The sequence below is a fragment of the Phalacrocorax carbo genome, chromosome 4 (genome assembly GCF_963921805.1).
Source record: "Phalacrocorax carbo chromosome 4, bPhaCar2.1, whole genome shotgun sequence".
Taxonomy (NCBI): domain Eukaryota; kingdom Metazoa; phylum Chordata; class Aves; order Suliformes; family Phalacrocoracidae; genus Phalacrocorax; species Phalacrocorax carbo.
In genome coordinates this window covers 84,343,177-84,367,529 of record NC_087516.1, presented here as the reverse complement: position 1 = coordinate 84,367,529, position 24,353 = coordinate 84,343,177, and the positions used below count along the sequence as shown (strand labels likewise).

General features: G+C 47.2%; 1 protein-coding gene across 2 annotated transcripts; it reads right to left on the bottom strand.

Moving 5' to 3' along the window:
• Positions 1-1,394: 1,394 nt before the first annotated feature.
• Positions 1,395-24,353, bottom strand: BMP3 (bone morphogenetic protein 3). Of its 2 annotated transcripts, none has more exons than XM_064450771.1 (3): positions 23,602-24,353; positions 11,440-12,350; positions 1,395-5,406 (listed from the first exon to the last, which is right to left on the bottom strand). In XM_064450771.1, the coding sequence occupies exons 1-3, from the start codon at positions 23,975-23,977 to the stop codon at positions 5,215-5,217; spliced, it is 1,479 nt and encodes a 492-aa protein (XP_064306841.1). In that variant the 5' UTR covers positions 23,978-24,353; the 3' UTR covers positions 1,395-5,214. The 2 variants fall into 2 exon arrangements, with proteins under 2 accessions (XP_064306841.1, XP_064306842.1); XM_064450772.1 differs by having other exon boundaries at positions 23,824-24,353.

The following is a 24,353-nucleotide window of genomic DNA, read 5'->3' as shown; positions in this document are numbered from 1 at the left end:
GCAGATGTGAAGATGTGAAATTTATGACAAGAACTCAACAGTGTGAAAAGCTTTTTTTAAAAAAAAAAAATCTAAATTAGATCCAGCTCTCTATATTGCAAAGTTCTTTGGAAATCTGGATCACCTGGGGATCACTAAAAAGGCTCATTTATGAGAATGGGATTCTCTGGTCTGTGTTGCAGGAGGGGAACCTCAAAGTGAAATAGGAAGCTGAAAAGAAGGCAGCATCTTTTCATAAAGGCCTCATGGAAATTCTACGTGGCAAGAAAAAATGTGGGTGGATTTATTTTGTGTGCAAGCTTCAAACATCGAAGTCTGATTTCTTCGCATCCTTTGAAGCACACGTGTGACCTCCTCGCATGAGTTAACATCTAAATTCAAGATTTCTGGAAAAAGCTTGTTCGTCTTGAAAATTAGCATCTAAAATCCTGAGCTTAGCTCAAAAGGAAGGAGTTAGTGGTTTTGTATGGAATGTTTGATTTCCGAAGGATTACTGGTAAGCAACCCCTGCTCAGGTGCTCTCACATGCAACCGTGCTTTCTTCATGTTCCGTGTAGCGATGGAGTTCAGGTTTGCCAGGGGCTGTAAGCTTTGCTTGGTTAATAACTGACTGACATCCCTGTAAGAGGCAGCAATCAAAACACAAGGTAAGCCTGGACCAGCTCCCGGAGCCACAGAAGAGGAAAGCACATGTGTAAAGCTCAGGCACAAGTACTCATCCTCAAGGTCCCGAGCACCTCTTTCTTTTAGGGCAGGCTTGGGCATCAAAAAAAGCTGGGAAGGACGTGTGGGATCACCGTGCCCGAGACAGGATCTCCTTTGGGCTGATGTCACGAGCCCACGTGTCTGTAATCGTGCGCAGCCGTGACCTGCCTTCGTCAAACCGTTATGTCCCTGTGGCTTGGGAGCCTGGGTCACCTCCGGACAAGAGGGCAGGGTGTTACTCGGAGACCCAACGGGAAGTTACTTGATGGGTTGCACTGGTGGGGAACAATAGAGCAGTCAGAAGCATCCAAAAACCCCTCGGGAGTCACAGTCCCTGCTCTCGTCACCCTCTTGTAATCAAGAGGCGAGAGATTATTTCAAGCTGGAGTGCTCTGGCTGTGGCAAGCAATGCCGTACCTGGAGGACACGTACCTGCCCACTGACATCTTTGGGCCTTCGATCAGGTCTGGTCACCCCAGTAGCTTCTTACTGTCGTAGTAGCTCACCTTTAACTGAATCCAGAGTCCCCGCTCCCCAGCCACTCCGACTTTGCTCTATAAAGACAACGCCTGTTTGAATGACCTTCGCAAATGAACACTTGAGATGGATGCGTTTCCAGAATGCTCAACACAGAAAGCAGGGAACACTTAAATATTCTTGGAAAGACCTGAATACCACACAGAAAAAAATGTATTTTTAATTTAAAATGTGATTTTATTTTATATTTTCTCAAGAGTTCCTAGTGAAACTTTCCCATTATTGAAGGGAAAATAAAAAAAACAGAAATCAGGCAAGCTTATACATCAGTAGTGAAACATGCCCTTCACAGTGTGGCTGCGACCTGTCCTTGCGAACTTGACTCTGGTCCTAGCATTTCATCTTTGCAACGACAGAGAAAATTGTATTGTTTAAAGAGCACTGAGATAAAGAAGGAAACATTAAAAGGACAATAAATTAAAGGCACCTGTAAAAGTTTCTTTCCATATACAAAATAACTTTTCTTTTTTTTGGGGGTAATTTTATTTTCTTTAAATTGACATCATCTGTACAAAGATTAATCTTTCAACAGAAATAATTTAAAAAGGCTGTTTTTACAAGAAGCGGGTCGCTAAACAAAACATCAGTCTCCTGCAAACTGCTGAGCCTCTCCTCAGAGGTGAGTGTGCAAAGCTTTTGGGCCAGCCCCGCAGCAAAGCACAGCGATGTGCAACCCCAGGGCTGCTCAGCACTGCATGAAAGGTGCTCTCGACTCCTTGCAAGTTCAGGGCCCCCAGGCTTGCCTCGTGACCCCGTTCAGGGCAACAGTGTCATTGGTTCTAGCGGGCCATTCTCCTGGGTCAAGGTACCGCATTGCAGGAAAAGCAAGTTTTATTTTGCACACTTACTGTGAGATTCCCTGCTCAGCCTCCTACAGTGGGATTTTCAAGAGCTTTCTCCAGTGGCCTCCTCACAGCCTGCTCCTCCTCGGGGACTTTGCTGCCGGAAGAGCCTATGTGAAAAGAGCGCTTGCATAGCTCGAGACATCCTCCTGCCCATCTTTTGAGACAGCCATAAAAATAAGGCGCGGGCACCAGACACTCCATAATCAGATGGGAAGCAGAGCCATTTATCAATTAGAAGTATTTCAAAAAACAGGTCAGGTGGGAAACATCCCCCCCGCACTCCGTGCTGATTTGAGATTAAAAAGGTGTTTAATAACACCAGTTGGAAATTATTTTGAGGTCCCTACTAATACAAAATCATACACAGAAATGATTGCCTGCGTGATTAAAACAGTACTGATGCTAGACATGATTTTATGTAGAAAGTTTAATTTACAGATGCAAATGCAAAACAAGTCGTGGGCATAAAATGTGTCACTTCTAAATGGCTAACCGAAGCAAACGCTCTTAGCATAGAGTTGCAAGAGGCAGATCACATTTTACTTGGATGGTTGTACCTATTCTACACGATATGGTTCATGACACAGTCTGTCTGTAACCCAGAAAAAAAACCAAGCGTAATAAATCCACACTTGTTTTTGAGTGACGCTTTTAAGGTCACTTCCAGGCAGTCTCATCACAGCACTGGAAAGCATTGCCCGTAGCCTTGAACTCAGCTTCAGTTCTGAAGAGTGACTCGGAGCACGGCTGCCCCAGACCGCTGTGCTGGGGAAACACCTATGCTTAGTTAGCACGCCTGTTGTGGAGCGCAAAGTTGGGAAGCTTGGCTGCCCACACCCTATTCTGATCTCGGTAACTCTGCTACCGTCCAAGGGGTGGGCCAGGGAGCATCTGACCTCTGCCTTTTCCTCTGAGGAGCCCTGTTCCTGGCACTGCTTGTGCCAGACACCGTTCACAGACTGAGCTGGGCTCAGCTCAGTCCTGATCTTCTGCCAGCTGACCCAGCAAGCGGGAGGCTGGGGCTCAGCGATGCCTCACCTTGTGGCGTCCCCATTCCCGCAGCGTTTCCCTGGGGGACCGACTGCCCTTCTCTGATGCGACAGCCTCATTTGCAGTGGGATGACCCCTGCCCTCCGATGGGGAGTTAGCTGCGAGGTACTTGCTCCTCGGTGCTGCGTTTGGGAAGGTGTAATGTGGTGCTATTCTAAGGAAGGAACGTGCCCCTAGAATGGGGCAACGTGGGGAGAAATCCAGCCCTCGAGAGCTACAGAGCAGCTCCCACCTTTCTACTCGGGACAAGAGGTGGGCATCTCAAGAGCTTCAAAAAAACTGTGAAGGAAATGATTTTGGCAATAAGAGGTTACTCATCACCGGTGAGCTCACCTCGGACAAAGAAATGGGACGTACTGGCACAAAGCTGAGGCTGCCTTTTCACGCTCTGTGAAATCCATTTTACTGCAAGCTCCCTACAATTGAAGTTTAGATTTAGTTAGGCTTATTGTTTGAGCTTGTGTGTTTTTTAACAGCAGCCTTTGTCACGCTGAACTGCATAAACGATGCACCTACCTGTGCAGCTCTTACAAAAGACAACTATTGGAAACCACTCCATCTGGTTTTGCTTGCAAGGCCTGGTATCTACTGAAAATCCAAGCCTGCTTTTAGCTTAGCCAGTGGCATCCCCCACGTGTCCTAACGGCACCGGGCCCAGGAGCAGGCCAGTGGATTTAACAGTGAGCCCTACGGTACGGGCAGCCCATGCACATCACAGCTTCTCCCTGTCCTTGAAGTCAAGACCGGAGCCCACGCAGCTCTGCACTAGAGACACAGGCTCTTTCTCATTACCAAGACATAACGGTGAAAAACTCTTGGCTGCCTGCAATTGTCTGTCTTTTCAGCAACTGCCTGTCTTTTCAGCACAGCCTTTTCCCTCCCATTTTTAAATCTGTGAACATTTACTCCGTAACAGAACAAACTTTTTGCAGCTGTGCCAGAGATTCATTAAATGTTTTCTTTCCTGCTTGTAGTTTCTCAGCTGAATTTTCTGGTGGATAAAGTCATTGAAAGAATGTTTTGTGTGTTTATTGTGCAAAATCTGCTAGTAAGAAATCTTAAATGAACGACATAGGTGCAACAAATTTGATTTTCAGAGTAGAAGCGAATGGAGATAAGAACCCCCCCCCCACCACCCGATGAATATAACAATCAAAACTCACCAACCAGAGGCAGTTTCGATCAAATAATCGTAGCGAAGGCCTACAGATAAGAATTATGCACCAAATCATTTCATGTCAGCATTCAACTACCACGACATACTCATAGATTATTTGCAGCTGTGTTCTAGAATAGGTGTTCTGAACAGGTCACTCAGCCACTTCACTGAGTGCAATACTTTCATACCCTTGGCTTGCTGAGTTTCCATAATGGCATGAAAGAAAAGTCTTTGCTTCTGAGACACCACAATTATGCACCGCAGCAGTAACGTGTTTTGTGTTCTTCTGACTGAGAGTACTGATGTCTAGTAAGCTGGATGACAAAGAATTCGTCAATGAAAATGAATACACACGTGCAGTTGGTGACACGTCACACTAAGGAGATATATGTCCAAGGTGGATTATCTAAGGCTCTTAGGACATCGGATTTGTTTCTTCCTTGCTGCACTACTCAATAACCTAAGGCAGAAAGCTTACCTTTAAAATGAAGAATAGCATATTTCTAATCTCCCTCCCCATTAGTCACCATAAGAACGGAGACAGCAGCTGCTGCTGCTTCCGAAATCTCGTACAAAAATAGATCAGTATGTCCTTCTGGCAGTCTCAAAAATTTTGAAGAGTCGTCTGCAAATTCCTCTTTTGTGGCTTGATTTCAACAGAAACAGGCAATCCCCAATGCCAAGACTTGTGCCAAATTCAGAGACGCGCAAAGTTTGTATTCGCTTTCCTTGGAATTACTATTCGGAATCCGTTCCGTTTCCATCCTCTTTGTTAGGATCTGTTTACATTTTTTCTTTTTTGTCCATAGGAAATGCATTGGCAGTGCAAACAAAAAGTAGATATCATGAACCACCACCCTCCTCCCCCCTCAAATATCAAGTGATCACCTCAGCATTTCAAAAGGGTCTCCCGAGATGTTATCTGCATGCACAGGATTCCACTGTCATGTTGGGGTACACCTTAAGAACCACATTTTTATTTTCGTCGAAGAATAAGATACTAAGAGAAGACATTTTGTCAGGAACGCAGCAAGGCTCGGGAATGCCCGGGACGACTCCGACGGCTCTCACTATGCTTTGGATGGTGGCATGGTTGGATGGCTTCAAGGCCTGCAAGAGAAAGATACAGCAGAAAATGTAACTGCACCTGTGTTAGAATGGACCTGCATACTCTAGAACAAAACTGTTCGTTTGAAGAAGGGTCCTGTGGAGGTCCCACAGCTGACTAGCTGCAAAATCTGTCTCCCGCTCATTCCATTTCTAGTCGCTACCCTAGCTGCCCAGAGCCAGCAGCAGGGAACGCGAATGTGGTCTGGTTGTTTTGGCCACTGGATGCGAGTGTCGCTCCACTGCTTTCAGCTGGAGCGTCCTGCTGGGGACAGGGCGTCGGGCTCTCTGTGGGACGTGCCTTCCCAGCAAAGCACCCAGGCAGCAGACCTTGCAGCAAGGTGTACCTGTAGGTCGAGGTAGTCTCTTCTGAGTGAATTAAGTTACACGTGGTCTGCGATTTAGCCATAAAACTTGTCAGCTGAGAGGGAGGCAGACAACACGCTAGCAGGCTGAGTCCTTAGGGGAGCAACAGAAACGTAACTCGTAGGCTGGGAAGTTTGACTGGTGGAACGTGGCCGCATCGGAAACGCAAAAGCGGATAACATGCGTACAGATGAGAGAACGGAATTTATGCCACAATGCCAATTGTTCCGGTTTGCTCCCGTGCAACGTCAGGTTGCCTTGCTCATTCTTCCATGCCAAATCACTTCTCATCTGCAATATACATCATCAGTGACATCGCTGAGTAACAGAGCCCCCCAAATCCCATGTCAGTTGTACCTCGTGTTAAGATGACGTTTTTCTCCAAAGGACAAAGTTTCCTGGATTTATACTCATGCAAATAAGAACATGCTCTGGTTTGACATGAACAAAAAGCGAATCTGACCAGTGAGATAACTATTTGTTCACAAAGCCAGAGTATATTAATACACTCATAAAAATAAAAATGAACATATTCACAGAAATGAATATTACTGAGTTTTCCCTCTGAACCCCCAAACCCTTCCAGATCCACGTCCCTGTACAAAAGATAGGCAAGTATGAAAAATGCACAAGGTGCAGTTTTTAGCAAAAGACTTGTTTTTTTAAAAGAGAAACTTAAACAATGCGTTTTAGAGCTCCTTTTACATGTTGAAGCTGGGAATCACACAGTTCAATAATGCTTGGTCAGACGCCACTGAGAAATACATAGAAGATGATCATTCGGGCCAAATGCGCAACTGGCAGTTTTTCTGCGACGAGAGACGATCTGCTTTTGGAAAAATCAGTCCTAAGGGCTAGATACCCACCTACCTGAGGTGCAAGTCTTAATGACCTTGCGTGCAAAAAGCACAAGAGTCACGCTGAGATTCTGGACCATGCTATCGTTTGTGTAGCATATTAGTATGTTTAGGAGCAACCGCTTCCAATTCTGCTGGCAATACCCGTGGATGTCTAACGTGTCCCTCCTTATGGCAACGTAGCTCATGACTAATGCCAGCTGTATTTTCCTTCCTTCTCATGGAGACAGCTGTTCCTCGAATTCCAACAGAAATGGATCAGAATGGACTTCTTCCATATCACGCTGTTGAAACTAGTCTCAATAGAGAACTGGAACCATTTGACACAGAATTGAAAAGGAGTCACTGGGGAGCATTCAGCTATTCTTCAGTTACGTGTCAGACACAATTGGAATGTTTTTTCTTCTTCTCATGAGGAACCTACTTCACCTGCAGTAAGGCTGAGCAACAAAGGGTGCCAGACCCATGCATCCCTTGCTTTTGTTTGCCCTCTGAGAAACGCGGACGTCTTACAGAGCCTGATCTTTTTCTCCCGTTGCTGTTTGAGTTTACTGTCATACCTTATCAGATGATTGAGATGCCGGGGAGCGGCGATATGCTGATTAAAATACCAACGCAAAGCTCGTTGCACCATCCGCTGTAGGTTTCCCAGCATGGTTACGAAGACATGACTCACCATCTAGGTAGCTGATCTCAAGAAAGACATTTCTGTTCGTTTCTTTGCATGTTTTGCTTTCAAGAGTACCTATACTCCTCAGCGGTAGTTGTTAGGGATTTAAAAAAAAAGTCTTAGATTAGTATACAATTCAGCTATCTGTATCATTTCTGCCCACAAAAAGAAATGAAAGCTCCAGTGGCATCCAGGCTTGTTGTCTTAACCAGCTGCAGTGCAGCATTCTCCACAAAAATAACTGGGAGCTAAAAGAGATCTCCTAAGCCTGCTGATCACACATCAAAAGGTAAAATATCAATTGAGACCCTGCTTCCCATTGCCAGTAGTACTGGAATTAAAAACAGGTCTCCGAATATGTCGTGTTAAAGTCTCTTCGGAAACCCTTCCCTTTGCATACAGAATCTGTACCGCTAAACTGTACAGAAGTGATTTCAAGCATTGCCTCAGCTACCAGTGGGAACAGCCCGGATACACCCTCTCACTGCATGATAAAAGAAGTACCTCTGTTTGGCACGGGTATCATACGCCACAGAACATCCTCTGTACTCACTTGAAGTCTGTCCTGAATACACTGCCCCTGGCCCTCAAGGCGCACTCTTGAGGATAACCAGCTTTGGCATAGCTCTGCTTCTGCCAGTGGGAATTTAACTGTGAGCGGAGTAAAATCGGAAGGCGTGCGCTTCTCAGAAAACCGGAATCCCCCTCGGAGTACCGAGCTGGCGTAACGCCCTGCACAAGGGGGGTGAGTTAGGCCATTATGGCCTGTGGGCTGCCTACGCTCCGGCCAGCACATGGTCACGAAAAGCAGGCAGAGATTTTCTTTTAGGAGGGGAGAAGAAGGGGAGGCCGAGAGGAGCGGTGGGAGGAAAAAATGCTGAAGAGACTCCAAACTTGCAAACCTGTGAATGAGTCCAGCTGTGGCTCAGGCTGTACCTGCTGAGCTGCACGCATCCTTGGGAGACCTGCTGCCCTGCTGAATTTCATTAGAGATGTATTACGAGCAGGGCAAATGAGCTTTCATTCCTGACCTGGGAGAGGGTCTGCCCGGCCCGTACGCTCTGCAGCATGACGCAAGCCTGACACGTGTGGGCCTGACAGCAGTCACGCCAGTCAACTGAAATCGGGGAAAGGATAAGACCAGAAAATTTGGAGGTGGAGGGTGGCCGGGGTGCAGTGGGGGCAAGAGGCACATCTGTTCTCACTTACGCAACAGGTTGTCAACCTTAGGAGCTCACCCTCAGCAAGGGAACATTATATACCCAGAGGCACAGATTAGTTTCTTATTGCCTGATGGTTGTAGTATCATTTTGCAAATACGGTCATATTAGTAGCACCAGATATTGTGCAGGGCTCAAGAAAAACACGCTGCTCTAGAAGACACTCGCTTCACCTTTTTATATAATTTAGCTTTTAATTCTCTTCGGAAAACAAGATCATTTTGGGTTTTGTGATTAAAAAAAGCACGCAACAGAAACAATTTGAATTCCAACAGAGACAGAACTCTACCAACTGCTTTCAGGGAGCCAGGCTTACGATGGATTTCAGTAACCTGCTCTCTTAACAAACTAGCGTTCCCCGCAGTACGTGGCAGCAAATATTCAGCTTCACAGTGTCTATGTAACTACAATGCTCTGCTGCTGTAATTCTTCACCCAACCCAGAGAGTTTCACACAGAAAGGCCGAATAGGCCTTTTAGTAGGAATTCGTAGAAGAAAACTGGTGTCTTGCTTATGGCCCTGCAGGCTTGCGCTACAGGCTTAGTTCATGGCAATCAGACCTTCTGCTTCATGTCGGCAAAGTCATTTGAACGCTGTGCTTTATTTGCCTACCCATCTCTTGTGCTTATTTCTCACCTTTTTTCTACCCTGAGCTTTTTCCAGGGCAGGGACCACTTCCCATTGTGTGTGCGTGCCTATCCCACGCAAAGCAGAGGGGTGAAGAGAATGAGGAAGAACGCTCCTTTCAGAGTGCTAGACTTAGCTGCTGCGATAATAGTAGCCAATACTGCAAGCGTACTTATTTGAGAAGATGGGACTCAACTATGACATCTCAGCGGCTGATAGTACTATCTGCAGGAAAGCAGAACCCGAAATCTGGCAGAAAAAAATTTGGCTCTGGATGTTAGAAAATCTTCCGATGCGCAGTGTAATATCTCAGGGGAATTACCCGAAGGCGGACAACTCATAGACAAAGCTGGAACTCCTCTTTCACCCAAGCAATACCTGTTAACTACCCTTCAGCTGTGTGCACCGTTCGTACCTGTCTCTCGTGCCTCAGAGTGTCAAACCTTAGTTTAAACTTCGATTAAACTGCATTTTGCCTCTTCAGAACCGCTGGCACTAAACTCCTCTCAGGACTTTTTACTTGCAGAGGCATTTGTACAGCTCATAGTGTTTCTTTCCAGAGATTTGAAGTTACTCTGGGAATTAAGCTCTGAGGTTATGGAGCACGTTTGGGATTTTCTGGTTGCAGGTGCTAACAAAGGCTCTGCGTAAGGAATGGGAACCTTTTTATTAGAGCGCTTCTTAATCATTACTCTGCTTTTTGTCTCTAAGAGTTTCTTAATCTCCATAAAGGTACATTACGCTTTTTGCTGCTGGAGAATCAGTGTTCTCAAAGCCTCACCTTGACTCTTTAAGAGAGACTTACTTTCTGCCTTAAATTTGCTATTTCCCATCAGCTCTTGGCAGGACACAATTTCAGTCGGAGCGAGGAGACACCAGTAACAAAGGCTTCTAAAACCACTACATCCAAAACTGTTCTTGAGAAAGCCTTGTTTGCTCTTGAGCGTGCACATTATTGAGCAATCTGAGATCCAGACTCTTCTACAGGCAAAGGGAGGTTGTTCCCAGTCTCTCTACATTGGGTGTCGGCTAACCCTGAAAGATACGCTATGTATTGACTATTACAAGAAGGCCTTTCTGCCTCAGAAGGTAGAAACCTATTTTGCATGTCTGACAAACATTTAAAAAAAAACCAAAACAAACAAACAAACAGACATTTAGTGACAGGGTTGAAATGGTTATTCTCTAGCAAGTGCTAGATCCTGGGAGTTAATCAGCACCTCAACTATTATTTACTCCTTTGAGAGCCGAAAGAGCCAGACCCGATAACCTTAGGAAACAGCCACCTAAACACTTGTGGACTTACGACAAGACGCCTTCAAGCCTTTGTAAGAAGCTGCGACACCTTTTTTTTTTTTCCTATCATCAGAAATACAGAGAAACTTGACTGAAATTGTCCCCCAGAAGAATCACCGATCGTCCGATGTGCGCTTGACTCTCTGCTTCGTTTCTTTTGTAATGCTGATGGTAGCCCACAGCAGGCATCTCATTTTAAGTGAAGCATATATTTAGGTGCCAGGATCAGCTGCACCAGAGACACTTTTTTTTTTTTTGTACTCCTTTGAATTGGAGTACTTAAGTCTTCAGGTTTAAGTATCATACACCATTTTCTCCTAAACAAAAATCAAAGCGATGTTTTTTAATGCTAAAGCTGCAACTGGGAATGCTACCCCAGTGTTAAGCAGAGGGATCCAGCGGGCATTCTTCTGTGCCCTTAAAGTTAAAATTGTAAGAAGTCCAGGTCTGGTGTTTTTAAAATTTCTAACCTGTATGCTAAGTTACTGGTTTGACAGACCACAGTTCCCATCAACAATAAAGTAAAACACGCAATGCAATGTAGTAAAAGGTCGACTCTTATCTCTTCCTGTTCCCTTTCATTTTTCCTTTTGATCCAAAACCTGAAAGCACAGCACTGCAGTTGGAAGTAGTCAGGTAAGTCATCTATTCTTTGTAAGAGACACGTGTGCCTGCCTCAGCTTGCTTCCTCCAGGTTCCATCCCCTTTGGTACATTTCTCCACCTGTCATATTCAAAGGGTGGCTCCCTTGGGTCCTTCAGCCACTGAAACGCCACATAAATTTTGGAACTAACTGCTAAGGCTTCAGTGTGGCAGGAATACAGACTCTTGAACGAGAGGTTACAGTGATACCAAAGCCTTACCTTTACTGACACTTCCTGTAGGCATTTTTTGCACGTACCCCTCATTTTAGGCCAGCCTCAAATACCACACTGACACAGGAAAGAAAATGCACGGTTTACAGTAAGACACAGTGCAAAAGAATCAATAAGGACCATACCTTTGGAATCGGGAACTGGCATTCCCCTGAGCAGTAATAGGCGTCGAAGGATTTAGGGGAAATAATCCACTCACTCCAGCCAATGTCTGCAAAATCCACCTTGAGATAACGCCGGGCGCAATACCTTGGCTCGTTCCACTGCTTCCTCCTCGCCTTCTTCAGCGTTTGCTCATCGAACTGGAGAGTCTGGCTCTTCTGGTGAGGATTCTTCCTCTGCTTTTTCTTACTCTTTGCCCTCTCTGCTAGCTGTGGCTGGAAGGTTTTATAGGGTTTTCTGTCTTCCCATCTCTCGTCCTCATTGTACTGGTACTCAGCTCCTGGAAGCTCATTATTCTGCAAAGGCAACAGGACGTTTGTGGAGCGTTTTCGCCGCCGCCTGCCAAGGCCGCCCCTCATGTGGTTTTCTGGCCTGGGAAAGACCCTCGCCAGAGGATGACGGTGCCCTTGCAAACTAGAGACAACACTCTCGGGCTCTGAAATAGCAGAATCATTGGCATAAATCAGGATGTAGGGTTCATAGCGAGAAGGTGCCCTTTTCCAGGGGTGATGGCTGGTCAGATCCATTCTGACACTGATCAGGAGTTCATTCTTTCGTTTTGCTTCATGCAGGAGCTGAGTGATATCCTTCCACTGCCACGACAGGACATCCGGGTAAGCAGCGGAGACATTTATCAGGAAATGTCCCAAGCTCCGAGTCTGGTTCCCAACAGAAGGAAAGGTCCAAACCGAGAGATGTATCTGAATTTCAGGTCTCCTGTGCCCATGACGAGAACAGCCTCTGGATTGGGAACAGTTCCACTTAGCATGCAGCAGATCACCAATATAATAGTACACCGAAGCTGACAAGATGTTTTCAGACTCAGTGAGTGAAGTCAAATTAAAAACATATGCCTCCTGGCTTTCAGGGCTCCCTAGAAGAAGAAATACCGAGATAAAATTACAAGCATTTCAAAATACTATAGAGAAAGGACTGAGTGCATCGCTTTCTAGGTCATCCATTAAGGTCACAGTAAATTTTCACGTGGTGCTGTGGGAACAGGCTTAGGCCGTTATTCAGAAAAATAACCAAGGTAGCAAATCGCTGTAAATCACACACTTTCAATCTGGTTTCATCGTAATACCTACCTCCATCCAGAAATACTTGCAAATTTCCTACTGCTTCTCTGACTTCAGGAAACAAACTAGGTCACAGGAACACAGCTCGATAACAGATGCACCCAAGACTTTATCTATCATCCAGAAGGCTGAGGTATGCAGTGGTAAGGTTTTGCTCTTTTGTCTTCCCCTTTCTGTACCATTTCCAACTCCCTCCCTCTCAAAATGCACTTAGGTGACTGTGGCTGCCCGGTCCTGAATTGTCTTTCTTTGTCCAAGACAATTAGGGCATCAAAGGGTCATCAATGGCACTGAAGCAGGCCTTAGCCCAGACCTAGCTGAAGCGGGAGAAAGGCTCCCACTGGCTTCACTAGCCACAAGATTGTCTGTAAACTTCCATTATCTCCTTGAGCCACGGCCACAGTTGGCACAGAAAGATTTGCTTTGCTACTGGCAGAGGCTGAGTGTTAGGGCGGGGAAGAGGAAAAGCCTGGATTCAAAGGGGGCATGATTCTCACTGTTGCCACAGGCTTTCAAGTGTATTGCCAAGTAAGCCACTTAAGCTCTAATTGCCAAGCCATTCAATGCAAAAACAACCCCTAGTTCGTTCCTGTAAGCCTTCCACTCTGTTCCACTGGGATCCGGGCCTCTCCTACATGACAGAGACTTTGGGGCCTCGGTGGCATTTACTCTTAGCTTCTAAAGATGCCAAAGAGACTATTAAAAAGGGACTCAAAATCACATACCATTTGGTACAGCTACCTATGTACATCAGGATGCAAACCAGGTAAGCAAACATAGAAAGCACTACATAGTTCAAAAACTAAAGAAAAAGACAAACTGACATCCTGTGTCACAAAGGATCTTTCCTCTCAATATTAACCATTTCTCCATTACAATAAGACCAGTTTCTTGGTCCCTGAAGTGCCAGTGCCCTCTGCAAGCGCAGCTGGGTCTTCAGGACCCAGAGCCCTTCACAACGGCAAGGTTAGAGTTGGGCACAGAAGGAAATAGGAAGTTATTGACAACAGCCTTGCACACACGGAAGGGATGTGGCTCGCCTGTTAAAGACGGGGGGTGAAGAAACACCAGGACACAATCACTGGTTAATCATTTTTAAGGTTTGGATGCCAGCTCTGGAGGAAGAGACGATTCACCATTTATAAGGAGCTGAAGACGCACAAGCTGGTCCGGCAGCCTCTTGGCTAATTCAGACGCTAATCACAACCAAGCCCCAGACTGCTTCAGTTACACTGGGTAAATTCAGTCATTTCACCTAGGACATTTAATCAATTTTCATGCCAGCCAGAGTTAGAAACTATTTACTAGCATAGGTGGAAGTAGGTGGACAGAACTAGAGCCACCCCAGTAAACAAAAGAAAGCCAACCCAAACTGTGTTGGGTGTTTATTTGGGGGTGGGGGTGTCAGCAAAATGCACCCAGTTGCCTCTGTGCAGAGAGAAACAAGCTAAGGACAGCCCTTCTTTGTGGTTGGGATGTTACTGTACCGGCGAGGAGGGATGCGGGGAACAGTGGGGTTTCTGCAGCTGTGAAATTAGAGAAGACAACCTAACCACGGGTAACTTGCACACACCCAGAGATGCACTCCAAACACAGGCCCCTCTGTGGTAACAGACAGCTGACTGCTTTAGCCCCCTGTAGAGCGCAACAGCAGGGCTTAGGGGAAAGGTTTAATTTCTGTTTTAAAATTTCCCGCTTGGACTGCAGTTAATCTGTCCTTCAGAGTGGGAGGAATATAGATCCAAATGTTAGGGTGCTATTGAAAGCTATAAAACCAGGCTATATGCAAAAGTCAAATACAGTAAAGCAAAGGTATGGTCTGCAGCCCCCCAAAAGGCTGGAACCAACCCAACGCCTTAGGAAAACAAGGAATCACGGAGTTAAATGCTTCTTTGACATCATGGCACATCAAGACCCTCTCTGGAGGCTGAGGAGAAGTTATAGTTTACAGAATTTTACAGGAGTTTTGCTCCTTTTTTAAAATTTGATTTTTATTCCAAACAATGACAAGCATAGAGATGCCCACCGACTAGGGAAGACCAGCCCCCAGCTTTCACCCTCAAAACCCTGTAGTAAGTCCCCTGCCCAAGCTAGCAAAAACATCATTTCCGGTACTGATCTTTCAATGATTTTGACAGCTTTATGTTCTGGGTGACATTCTATGCTTCCAGGCTGCGACATCCCAACTGCTAGTGCCATTCAGACAAGTCCAGCAAGAGACTTTTATATATCCCTCTGCCTCCCCATCCCCACCCCAACAATCTAAGTGGCCTCTTCTTCTGAATACTCATCAATATTCTGACCGATTCATTAAAAAAGCAGGAACCGGTCTCACTAGAAAGACAGAACCCTTCTCCCCAATATATCGCATGCACTGCCTCATGAAATTAGGGGAAAAAACCAACATACACTTTTCTCAGAGAGACGGAGGGGAAAAAGGCCAAATCATTCACAGACGACACCCTTGTTCACACAATCGGCACAACCTGACGGCGGATCACATAGGTACGTTCCCAATAGCTGAGAACTAACGTACCAAACCCATGGAATTTCTAGCTATTACTTATGGCAGGGAACCGGGGAACTAGATTTTCTTGGAATTCGATCCTACTTTTAACTCCTCAAGCCAAAACTGACCGTTTGTTACATTTGTACTAAGCACACATGAGGAGCTGACCTCTGCTTCGTTTGTAATCACTAATATAATAAGGCTAATATGTAATTTGGCAGAGCATTAGAGTGCATCAGTCTGGGAAACACGAATTTATGATGTTTCATGAGCGCCTGTTAAAAAAGTTACTATTTGAGTCACCACTGTATGTTGAATGACAAGTTTTGATTTTAATTTTTAGTAAGAATTCCACTTACCAAATACTGCCTGTTCTAAATTGGCATATTGTAGTGGAACACGAAACAAGCTGCTTTTGTTTATAAAGAAACCTCAGATGGCGTGAAGTGGACACAGGAGAAATATACAGTATTGCTTAAAAGCAAAACTCAAGAAGCCATTAACTCAGGAAGCATTTAACTTTGCACTCAAGCCTAAGTCCTTGCAGTAGGTGGTGCTGTTTTCTCAGTGAATGACCTCCGAGCTCAAACAGCTCTGAAGAGCTTTCGGATCGTTCAGCCCACAAAATCATCTTGAAACGAGTTACTAGCGGCCAGCACGGATGCCTACGGATCTGCTGGCCCTCGGCTCCAAAACCCGACCGCGTGACCTGGGTTTCTGTCACAACTTAGGAACGCTACGTCAAATGTAACTGTTGCGTGACAGCGATACCTGACTCAGATCAGAGTCTGAGCTCTGCGACAAGACCTTGAAGGTCTCAAAGGCAAAAAGACCTCCTTGCAACAAAGCCCTCTGTTGGTCTAGAAGAAAAAAGTCAGCTCTGCAGGTGAAAAAGTAAAACACAGGCCCAGAAACCTACACCCTGGAAGGTCACAGCATCACAACAGCATTTTTCTTATGTCTTCAATATCAAACAACAACAGTGAAAACAGCAGCTTTGCAGCAGCTTTCTTCCTGCCAGCTGCCCAGACAAGAAATGGTCTGTTGAAGACACAGATAAGGATCCGATGCTGAAATACAACCCTTCAGAGGGATGCTGGACAGAACGTCCCCATCTGCCTGGGCTGGCTCTTTGGATGCAGTAGCGGTGGGAAGATCTTATGAGCCCTGGGTGTCCCTGCACTGCAGGCAGCTGCTGCAGCAAACTCACCGTTGGGTCTACCACCCTGCTGCCCGGTGAGACTCTGTCCGCTATCTCTGAGCACCTGTACTTTGTAAACGTCACACTCATTTGCAGCAGCATACAATAAAATAATGCTGGTATTATTTGACCAGCAGTAACTTCCCCGGCTCCCAGCTCTGCAAGCAGCAGATTTCTATCTGAGCACCACTACTTGAGCTAAATCTTTTAGTTCTTCCTTATATGAAGTGAGTTCTGCTAACTCAGCTTTGCTCTTTAGTACAAAATAGGAAGCGCAGAAGACTTCTCAGCAACAAAGCACGTAAGGAGATTTAAGAAGGAAACGAGCAAAGGAAAAATATGTTCAATGGAGCTATATGGAAGGAATACACTGTTGCCTTCCAGATACTCTGAGGCCAGATTTTAATGGCAATCTCTGCTCCCCTTCAAGGGATCACCCTAAGCTGCTGCCAGCCTGATGAGGAATTCTGAAGACGAAGCTCTGCAAGACTGAGCTCTTTTGCAATGCAATAGGTAAGACATTGGAACCGCAATAGGTAAGACATCACTGCGCTGTTAGTATCACTGGCTTCTACCGTGCAGAGCTTTGGAGCGGCAGCCACAAGCTGGGCCTAAAGGTACTTGACAAGGAGAGCCTCACGCTGTATTCACGTAGAACCTAACCTGGAAGGTACATGCAGTTAAACTACAGATTTATTGTCCTCCTCAGCCCATATGCAAGTCATTATTCACTCGTGCGCTCTCCCCTCGCTCGAATGAAACCCAGACCCCAGTAGCACCGTGGCAAAGCCTGTACTGGGCCAGCGTCACTTCCCCAGTCTGCTACACAAGCGACGACAGAGCTCTCCGGGCTGGCTGGGAGCGGGGAAGTACAGTCTCTCCAAGCCTAAAGCAGAAAAGCCTTACTCCATCACGCAGGTGGCTGCCACCCAGACGCCAAGTCAGGGCGCACGTGACTCGCTGTCCAGGGTATAAGAGATGCCAGCTTATTTACTGATAGCTCAGAGCAGAAAGCAACCCAGCTCACAGCACTACAGCTGAAGTACTTGTACCCGCTGAACCTTCAGATGCACGGCCCGTGCTTCCTCACCTTCCTGCAATAACCCACAGCTCTACAGGTTGCCCGTTACTGGCATTAAAAAGGCAGTAGGTCTGTGGAGACTGACATCAGCGGCACGAACATATTAATGTTTCAGGGAGCATTTCCAGGCATCAATAAGCTGCAACAAGTCTGCTAACATGTGGCATGTTTACCTTTATAGAGGATGCACTGACATTTTTATGGACTGCCAAGTCTATCCCATGGGTGAAAAAGGAGGCAGTAACGAGGACTATTTAGTTACGTAGTCATCATTAGCCATCATTTAAATTAGATACTAAAGCAGTGCCCTTGCGCCAGTGCACAGTTAAGAATGTATCAGTGTTTCCATTGTAAAACTTTGTTTTCGTGGTTTCAGAGCCCAGCTACAGAAGTTCACTCAGGGCTGGAAATGGGAACACGTTCTGGAACAGGAACACAAATTTGAAAGCCAGATTTCTTCCCTTGTCCCACCTTTGTTCTTACTTGATTGCTGCTTCCCCCTTACAAAGTTGAGTATTTTGCAAAAGACAAATATAGGATCCAGTTCTCTCTCTTTAAAGAGCATAGGACTTGGCGCCAAAATGGTTTTAGTAATTCTTTTAGCAAAGCATGTAAGGTCATAGCAGCTAGTAACTTGATATAAAAAAGTCCACCATTCTGATTAAAGCTATCAGCTACTTAAGTAAAGAACTTCAAGATGCAGTGATGCTGCATGCTCAGGATCTTACCCACACGCGGATTTTATGATATGAGAACCCCAAATATGCACCCTGCACATCATAAATGTGCTGCACAGTGGGCAAATGATCTCTCTTCTAGGTATTTTAAGCACGAAGACCACAGCAGATCTGAAAACTAAACACAATACCGAACTCAAGGCTAGCATAAGCTAAAAAAGTAAGGAGGTTGCATCAATGACGTACATAAATCTGGGAAAGGGAAGACGAAAAGCCGGCTCTGCTCCTGCTCACAGTCACGATTAATTCCACTTCATCTGGTGGCAGTGGGTCGGCTGTGTGAACAACAAATGGTGCAGAGTCTGTCCCCTTGACGCCAGAGCTCTTCACGTGGGAAGCGACATGCTCTAGAAACCGTGACCAGCTGGGGACCGTGAACACAGGACATCCTCACGCGTGGCCGCACAGTGAGACAGGTGGTAACAGATGCCAGAAAATTCAAATTCTGGATGTGGTCCCGTGAGGCCAAACCTACAGATCCTGCCCCTTTGCCTTAGAGAAGGTTTGCAGATTTGGGGCCAGCCTGCCCAAATCACAGCTTAACGGTTTTCAAGTTCCTTCTGCCTAAAAACTACCAGGATGCTGCTGTTTACATTTTATTTACAGGGGTACGCCAAAAAAACCCAAAGCCAAACCAAAAAACCAAACCCCAACCAGAAAACCAACCAAAAAACCCCCCACGCTCTCACCATCTCCTGCCTGAATGTTCTTAAAGCTCTCGTTACAAAAGACCCTTAACATTACTAGACCTCAAAGAGCCTAGAATTTGGCCCGTACTGTTTTCTGCAGGCCGATGGCAGCTAGTGACTAGCTGGCTTCCCTGTGCAGCACCTGGCCTCTCCTGTTTGCGTGGGCATTTCATACCACAACAAAGGAAAGAAAGGCGTTTTGAAAAGGAGGGGAACATAGTTCTTAAACCACAGGAATTAGCCTAGGGGCAGGTGTAATACCTAAAATTACTTGAAATTCAGTCAATAAAAAATAGTTTAAAGTAATTTCTGACTGTATAGCTTTACTATAACATCATTAGAGGGACCCTCCAACTAAAGTCAAGTTTTTTAAATGACTCATTTGCAAGACATGTTCCTTTAGCGATGCTATTATTAAAAGTGCTTTCAAAAGCAAACTGAAAGTCTTGCGCTTGAGGCTTTTATCTTTCCGTTCCCTTTTATTTATTCTGTGCTGGATCTTTCCTCCAGATCCCGTGCCTCAGAAGTTGCAGATCAGCGCACCTCTACGGGAAGCACTGAAAGGAAGCAGATGTATATCAGCTGGAGGTCTGGTCATTCAGCCGTTTCTCTAACTGGCAAGAGAAAAGAACGGTCAATGAGTGCAGAAACTGATGCACGCACTCCACTGTAGGTTAAGAGCACGCTTGCCAGAACTGTCAGAGTCTTTGGCTGTAACTCACCTATCAGCTGACCTTGTTCCTAGCTCTCCTTCCAGAGTCACAAGGGACGGAAAACCACTCACTGTTGTGGTACCCGCAGGTGAAGAACCGCAAAGGGCTCTGTCTTAGGACTTTTGCTGAAGCAGACCTCTCTGTGAGGCTTGGCCCAAGCAAGACAATGGCCTGCCAGTGTCACCCCAGAAACATCCCACAACGATGACACAGCTGCCACAGAAATCACGGGCTGAACATCCTTTGACTCAAATACATAGAAATTAATTAGAGCAGTTAAGTCAATGACAGAGCGCAGTGCTGGAATGTAACTAGATATTACCATGAATGATGTACATCCTGACTTCACTCATAATGGATTTTCAGCTTTGTCACAGGCATCGGAGGTGCCTTTTTGGAGTGACTCAAACTGAACGATTACAGTTTGAGATAATTTAGCAAGCTTAATGAAAAACAAGTTTGCCTGATTAGGAGATCACATGAGCATTCATCAAAATCAAAGGCCAAAACCCCCCAGCCCAAACAACAAACCACTAAAAATCCAGCCTAGTCACGAAATCTGGTGCGCAAGAGATTTCAGGGCTCCATTGGACGGAAACTTCAGAGGTGCCCATGCAGGGCTGAAGCTCTCGTCCTATCCCCTCAGAGGACTGAGCCACGGAAAGAGAATCTTGCATTTAACAGTTGTTAAGATGCTTCTTTTGCTTGTTCTTTCTTGTTGGCTGCGCACTGCAAGACTCTATCTACCACATACAACACCACTTGTCTTGGGACGAGAAACAGAGATGACTTTCAACAAATACTACCAGTTCTTGGTCTCATCACGCAACACGCTATCTTACAGGGTCTCAAAAATTTGTCTGGCCAGTTAGCTGGGAGATCCAGGAAAGGCCCTTCCCGTGTGCTGCACAAGATCCAGAAGACCACCAAGGGAAAAGCGAGGACAGCGAGATTTCACAACTGCATTTGTGAGCTGCATTTCAGAAAAGAAAGTTTCGCTCCTGAAAATATACGATTAAATTGCAAATCGTATGTTTTAACTGCAAATGAAATCACTAAAGACTTCCTTCAAGGCCTCTTGCTGTAGATGCAGGAGAAATGGGCAGATTCTTAGGGAAGTCCTGCTCGTCTGTACCGGGTCAGGCTGAGATGGAGTTTATTTTCCCCACAGCAGCCCTCACAGTGCTGTGCTTTGTATCGGTAGCTAGGAAGGCATTGGTAACACACCAGTGTTTTGGCTCCCGCTGAGCAGTGCTGGCACAGCATCAAGGCTGTCTCTCCAGCATTTCCCACCTCGTCAGTAAGCTGGGGGTGGGCAAGATCCTGGGAGGTGGCACAGCTGGGAGAGCTGACCCAAACCGACCAAAGGTATATTCCATACCATATGACATCATGCTCAGCAATAAAAGCTTCGAGAAAGGAGAAGGAAGTGGGGGCATTCGTTATTTATGACGTTTGCCTTCTGGAGGAAGCCCTACGCGTACTGAAGCCCTGTTTCCCAGGAAGTGGCTGGACATCTCCTGCTGATGGGAAGTAAAGAATAGATCTTTTGTCTTCCTTTTGCTTCCACGCATGGCCTTTGCTTTTCCTTTTAGTAAACTGCTTTTAGCTTTGACACATGACTTCTTTTCTTCCATCTCATCGTTCTCCCCCTCCTGTCCTGCTGAGGAGGGGAGCGACAGAGCGGCTTGGAGGCACCTGCCGTCCAACCAGGGTCAACCCACCACATCATCACAGACAAAAAGCTGTCTCCTGAAGTGGCTGGCAACAGGGACGGTAAAATGTGCTGAATATGCTGAAATGGCAGCATAGTTTATTGATTTAACTGATGCAGCCACATTAAGGACAAGGGGAAGTCTGTGGGAGACTGAAATTTGCAGCCTAGGGGTGCAACAGTCAGAGCAGAGGATCTGGAAACAAACTACCTCAAAAGGGAAATACTGTTGATGTGCCATTTCCATTGCAGGGTTGGCCAGGCAGGCGGGCGCAAGGAAGAAGTCAGAAACCAGAAAATGCCTTTTTACTCCCCTCACCGCCCCAAGGAACATTTGATCTAAGGGGTAAGGCACTTCTCTGCCATCAATGACCACACAAAACAAGCTGCTTTTTCCTATGGCAAGTGAAAGGCAACAGGTACCTGGTTAAATATTTTGCGTAATTACTTATAAAAGTGTCATAGAACTTATAATCTCTTTGGCACTTGAGCTGTGAAAGTATTGGAGGAGGAGGAAAGGCATTAGCAAACAGTGTGTTTATAGGACTGCTGCCACCCAATGTCAAATGAGCGTACAGATACAGTCGGAAAGACCACAGAGATGGGATTTCAACCAAAGGCCTTCTGGGTTTAGAACAATAAATATCTTTAATCAGATATGCTTAAAAGAGCAAATATCACACTGTTGGGATTATGCCTACTCACCTTTTTTCGTTTGTTTGTTTTGTTATACCTTCCCCCCTTTCAGTGAAGAAACTGCTTATTTCAGAACAAAGCAACATGTCTTAGATTTTATATTACAAAAAATGGTCATGTTAGAAAGACAAGCGAGCTCTTCTGTAGGAGCAGCAACTGGGGAGTGCCAGCTTTTCATCCTCCAAACCCAGGGTATTTACGCCTCTAGCCCCTAACGCCTCTCTTGTGGACAGAAATACTTGCAGCAACATATGATGGAGAGCATTTGTAGGGCTGAGTCCAAAGACGCCAAAACCATTCAATCATTCATGGTATTTGATCTCTGTGCAGAGCTATCCTATAATAGACATTGCTGCCCTTGAAGAAGTAGTAATGACTCGCAAAGAAATGTAAGGGAAGTCTGGCACCCAGCTCTCAGTTTTCCGGGCGAGGAAGGAATCAATGCAGGTCACTAAAACTCCCAGGCAACGCTCAGTTTTACTGGTAGATGCTTGTCCATTGAAAAGCTGCTGGGTCAATCCACTAGTGCAATGAAAAATGAGCCTGGCAAATCGGGCTGCTATGTATGGCACGACAGTTGTCATACATCAGCAAGTTTTTGGGACGCAGTGGACTGAGGGTCACATTTGGGTCCTGGCATTTCTGTTTAGCCCTTGCAGAGGTCAGATGCTCAAAAAGCAGAACAGCGGAGTCGCCAAGAGCGCGCCATCTTCCCTTTCTGCTAGGACCCAGTCCTTTTGGGACTCTGCCATGTTAAATACACACCCCTCTTTTTGAAAAATGACTTTACATTTTCATATATCTACCTGTGCATGCTGTTCTGTGAAGACGGAGAGATCTACGCGCCGCTGCCAAAGAGGCCCGTATTTACCACGCACAAATTATGCTTCATCTGAACTCGCCTGCCACTGCCCCTAATTGCCTGTACTGTCACCAACGTCTCAAAACGGGTACTCTGTAGACAGTCTGAAGGGTTGCCAAACCACACTATTGCTGTATCACATGCAAATCAGCACTTGGTTTTAACAGAAGCTACACGTGCAAAACGCCGATAAAAGGAGCCTCCAGAGAGGATATGTTAATTACTCTACTTCCCTCATATGGTACTCAGATATCATACGGCAGAGACGCTGCTATACAGAGTTAAAGGGATAAACCAGTAAATAAAATATAGGAGACACCGTAAACATTATATCCTAAAACACATGACTATCGCTGCAGGAAGCATTACTTTTCTGATGTTTTTGTCAACGTCTCCCCACGTCAGGCTCCCCAGGCACTGAAACAGACGCGCTGCTCTAGGGGACCGCTGCCGCGCAGGGCTGGCCCGGTTCCCCTGTTCGCAGGGGTACGAACGGACCGTTACCCAACTGCAGCCTACTCGCCTGGCTGAGCCTGCCCAGCGGGCACGGCCCCCCGGCCCAGACCCCTGCGCTGCGCTGCCGGCGGCGGGGCCGCGCCCGCAGCCGGGGCGTGCAGCCCGGGAGAGGAGCCCTGCCGCGCCGCGCCCCCGCTAGCCCCGCACCGCCGCGCCCCGCACCGCGCCGATCCCCCGCGCCCCGCCGGGCTCTGCGGGCGGGGGCGGCTGCCGGCGCCGCCCTCGCTAGGGGCTCGCACGGACGGCCGAGGGGCCGCGGGCGGCTCGGCGGGGTGTGTGCGGGGCCGGGGTGCGGGTCCCCGCAGCGCGGCGCACCCCCCGCACTCACCTGCTGCCAGCGGCCGGAAGCCGCGCACCGTGTTGCCCTGGCGGAGGCGCAGCCCGGGCAGCGCCGGCGGGTCCCGGGGCCGCGCCGCCGCCCGCCCCCCGCGACCGCCGCTGTAGTGGTCGTAGAGCCGCAGCATGTGCTCCGAGACCCCGTCCGCCGGCTGCAGCCGCTCCGGCCGCCGCCGCTCGTCCGGCTCCCGCCGCTGCCCCACGCCATCGTCACCTGCCGCGGCCCCGGCCCGGCCGCCCCGCACTCCGCCCGGCGCCGCTCGCCGCCGCAGCCCGGCCCAGCGAGCCTTCGGCGCGTCCCCCGGCGCCAGGCACAGGCAGCCCCAGCCCAGGCACAGGCACAGCACCCAGCGGGCCGGCGCCGCCATCCTGCCCCTCCGACCCGGCTGGGCGGGCTCCGGGGTCCCCTTCGTCCCGGCGGCCCCGTCCAGCGGGCGGGCGAGACCGAGGCCCCCAACGAAGTTTGCTCCGGCCAGATGTGACCCCCGGCGGCGACGGGAGCGGAGGGGGCTGCGCGTAAAACCGCAGACAGGGTTTCCTCGTCTTTAGCGGGGAGGAAATAAAAAAGAATAAAAAAGAAAAAAAAAAAAAAAAAAAAAAGGCAAAAAGGAGGAGAAGCGGGCTGGAGGAAAGCGCCACGGTATAAACCGCCCGCGCGTCCCGGCGCTGGCAGCGAAGGCGGTTATCCCCCCTTGCTGTGCAGGTTGTTTTTTGGCGAGAGGCGGAGGTGTTGCTCGCTCCCTG